This window comes from Colobus angolensis, unplaced genomic scaffold, assembly GCF_000951035.1.
Source record: "Colobus angolensis palliatus isolate OR3802 unplaced genomic scaffold, Cang.pa_1.0 Scaffold3, whole genome shotgun sequence".
NCBI lineage: Eukaryota > Metazoa > Chordata > Mammalia > Primates > Cercopithecidae > Colobus > Colobus angolensis.
In genome coordinates, this window is record NW_012116265.1 from 20001928 (window position 1) to 20003709 (window position 1782).

The following is a 1782-nucleotide window of genomic DNA, read 5'->3' on the forward strand; positions in this document are numbered from 1 at the left end:
GGTGAAACCCTGTCTCTACTAAAAAAAAAAAAAAAAAAAAAAGAATATTTCACCTGTATTTGAATTCTAAATATTTTCACACATGTATATATGTGGACCTTTCTATACTGCCACCCTCCACATCCACTTTCCTACCTCTGGTTCTCAGTCCTCTTCCACAGAGGTAATGGGTTTGCAGTGGAGGGAACCAAAGTCCCACTTTCACCTTTTGTTCTCTTCAAATTAAGGCCAGCTCCATTCCCAACCCCTCAGCCTGTTATAACTCTTGATGTCCCTTTCTGGCATGATTTAGGCACTGGTGATACACAGTCTCACTACGACCATCCAGGTATCAGGTCTAAGTGGCTCAAAGCACTTGATGCAACAGGGCATGGTAGCTCATGGCTGTCATCCCAGCGCTTTGAGAGGCTGAGGTGGGTGGATCACCTGAAGTCAGGAGTTCAAGACCAGCCTGGCCAACATGGTGAAACGCCGTCTCCACTAAAAATAAAAAAATTAGCTGGGCATGGTGACGGGTGCCTGTAATCCCAGCTACTCAGGAGGCTGAGGCAGAATAATTGGTTGAACCCAGGAGGCAGAGGTTGCAGTGAGCCAAGATTACGCCATTGCACTCCAGCCTGGGCAACAAGAGCAAAACTTGGTCTCAAGGAAAAAAAAAAGTACTTGATGCAAGAAATTAAGACACTCTAAATAGGACCACTTATACTCACTGTAGAAACAAAGCAAGGTTTCTCAAACAATGAGTCATAGAAAATCCAAGGAATAAGGTCTCTTACCCTCAGTGTTCCTCATTGTTCAAATGTGTACTGTAGAAGCATGGTCAAAATCTGAAAACATATGTGAGTGAGTTCTAGGAATGTGATAAGCCCTTGGCACTTTAAGTGCTAGACTAACTGTGCAGTTATGTAAAAACAACAACAACAAAAAACCCATAAGATAATACTTACATTAATACATGGGAAGAAAAAAGTCACATATAAGTATGTACATTGGGCTATCATTTTATTAAAAAATAAAAGAATACTCCAAAATATAGTAGTGTTTATTTTTGGATAATGAGACTATAGGTTATTTTTGTTTTCTCTTTTGGTACCTCCTATGTTTCCCAAACTTTCTGTATTGAGCATGAATTACTCTCTTAAGTTACTTTACAAACATCTCAAGTTTGGTGCCAACTCTGTGTTCCCATATATGATATTGCTGCACACCACATACGACTCCAACGTGTCCAGAAACCACCGGGGTCCCCCAACAGGGCTAGTGGCAATCTAGCAGCAACTCCAGGCCTGTAAGGGGTTAGTGCTAGAACATTACCCACCTCAGTGGCTCGGATCAGTTTGGGAAAACCTCAACAATTACCCAACTTGGTAAAATACTTCAGGTATCCCCTTTGAACCAAAAGAGATCTCTGAAAAGGCCCAAGGAAATGCTTTATACGTCCGCTACACGTTTAAGATCATCTGAACCACATAGTAGGGATGTGTCAGACTATGGACATGGGAACTGTAATCCTCTCAAGCCGGGAGAGCCAAGAGGGTCCGAGGGGGCCGGCGCGGGGGGCGCCAGTTAGCCAGCCCCAGACGCGAAATCTCAGGCAGGCCCAGGGAGAGGGGGACTCTCGCGTGGCTTCTCCTTACTTGGTGTCTTTGCCTTTGCTCTTGCCTTTCTTTTTGTCCTTTCCTTTCGACGGCATCTTGGCTTCCCCAGCGGCTCCGCTGTCGTCGTTGCCCGGCCGCCGCCACCCTGGCCGGCTCCGTCTCCAAGGGAACCTGGACGCCGAAC

At 45.3% G+C, this 1782-nt stretch overlaps 1 protein-coding gene across 1 annotated transcript in view; it reads right to left on the reverse strand.

Moving 5' to 3' along the window:
• Positions 1-1776, reverse strand: part of CCDC176 (coiled-coil domain containing 176) — a 53254-nt gene extending 51478 nt beyond the window's left edge. Inside the window, exon 1 of the mRNA XM_011949583.1 lies at positions 1638-1776. Coding sequence (XP_011804973.1) covers positions 1638-1693 — 56 coding nt within the window. The 5' untranslated portion in view covers positions 1694-1776. The remainder of the gene's footprint in view (positions 1-1637) is intronic.
• Positions 1777-1782: the final 6 nt, after the last annotated feature.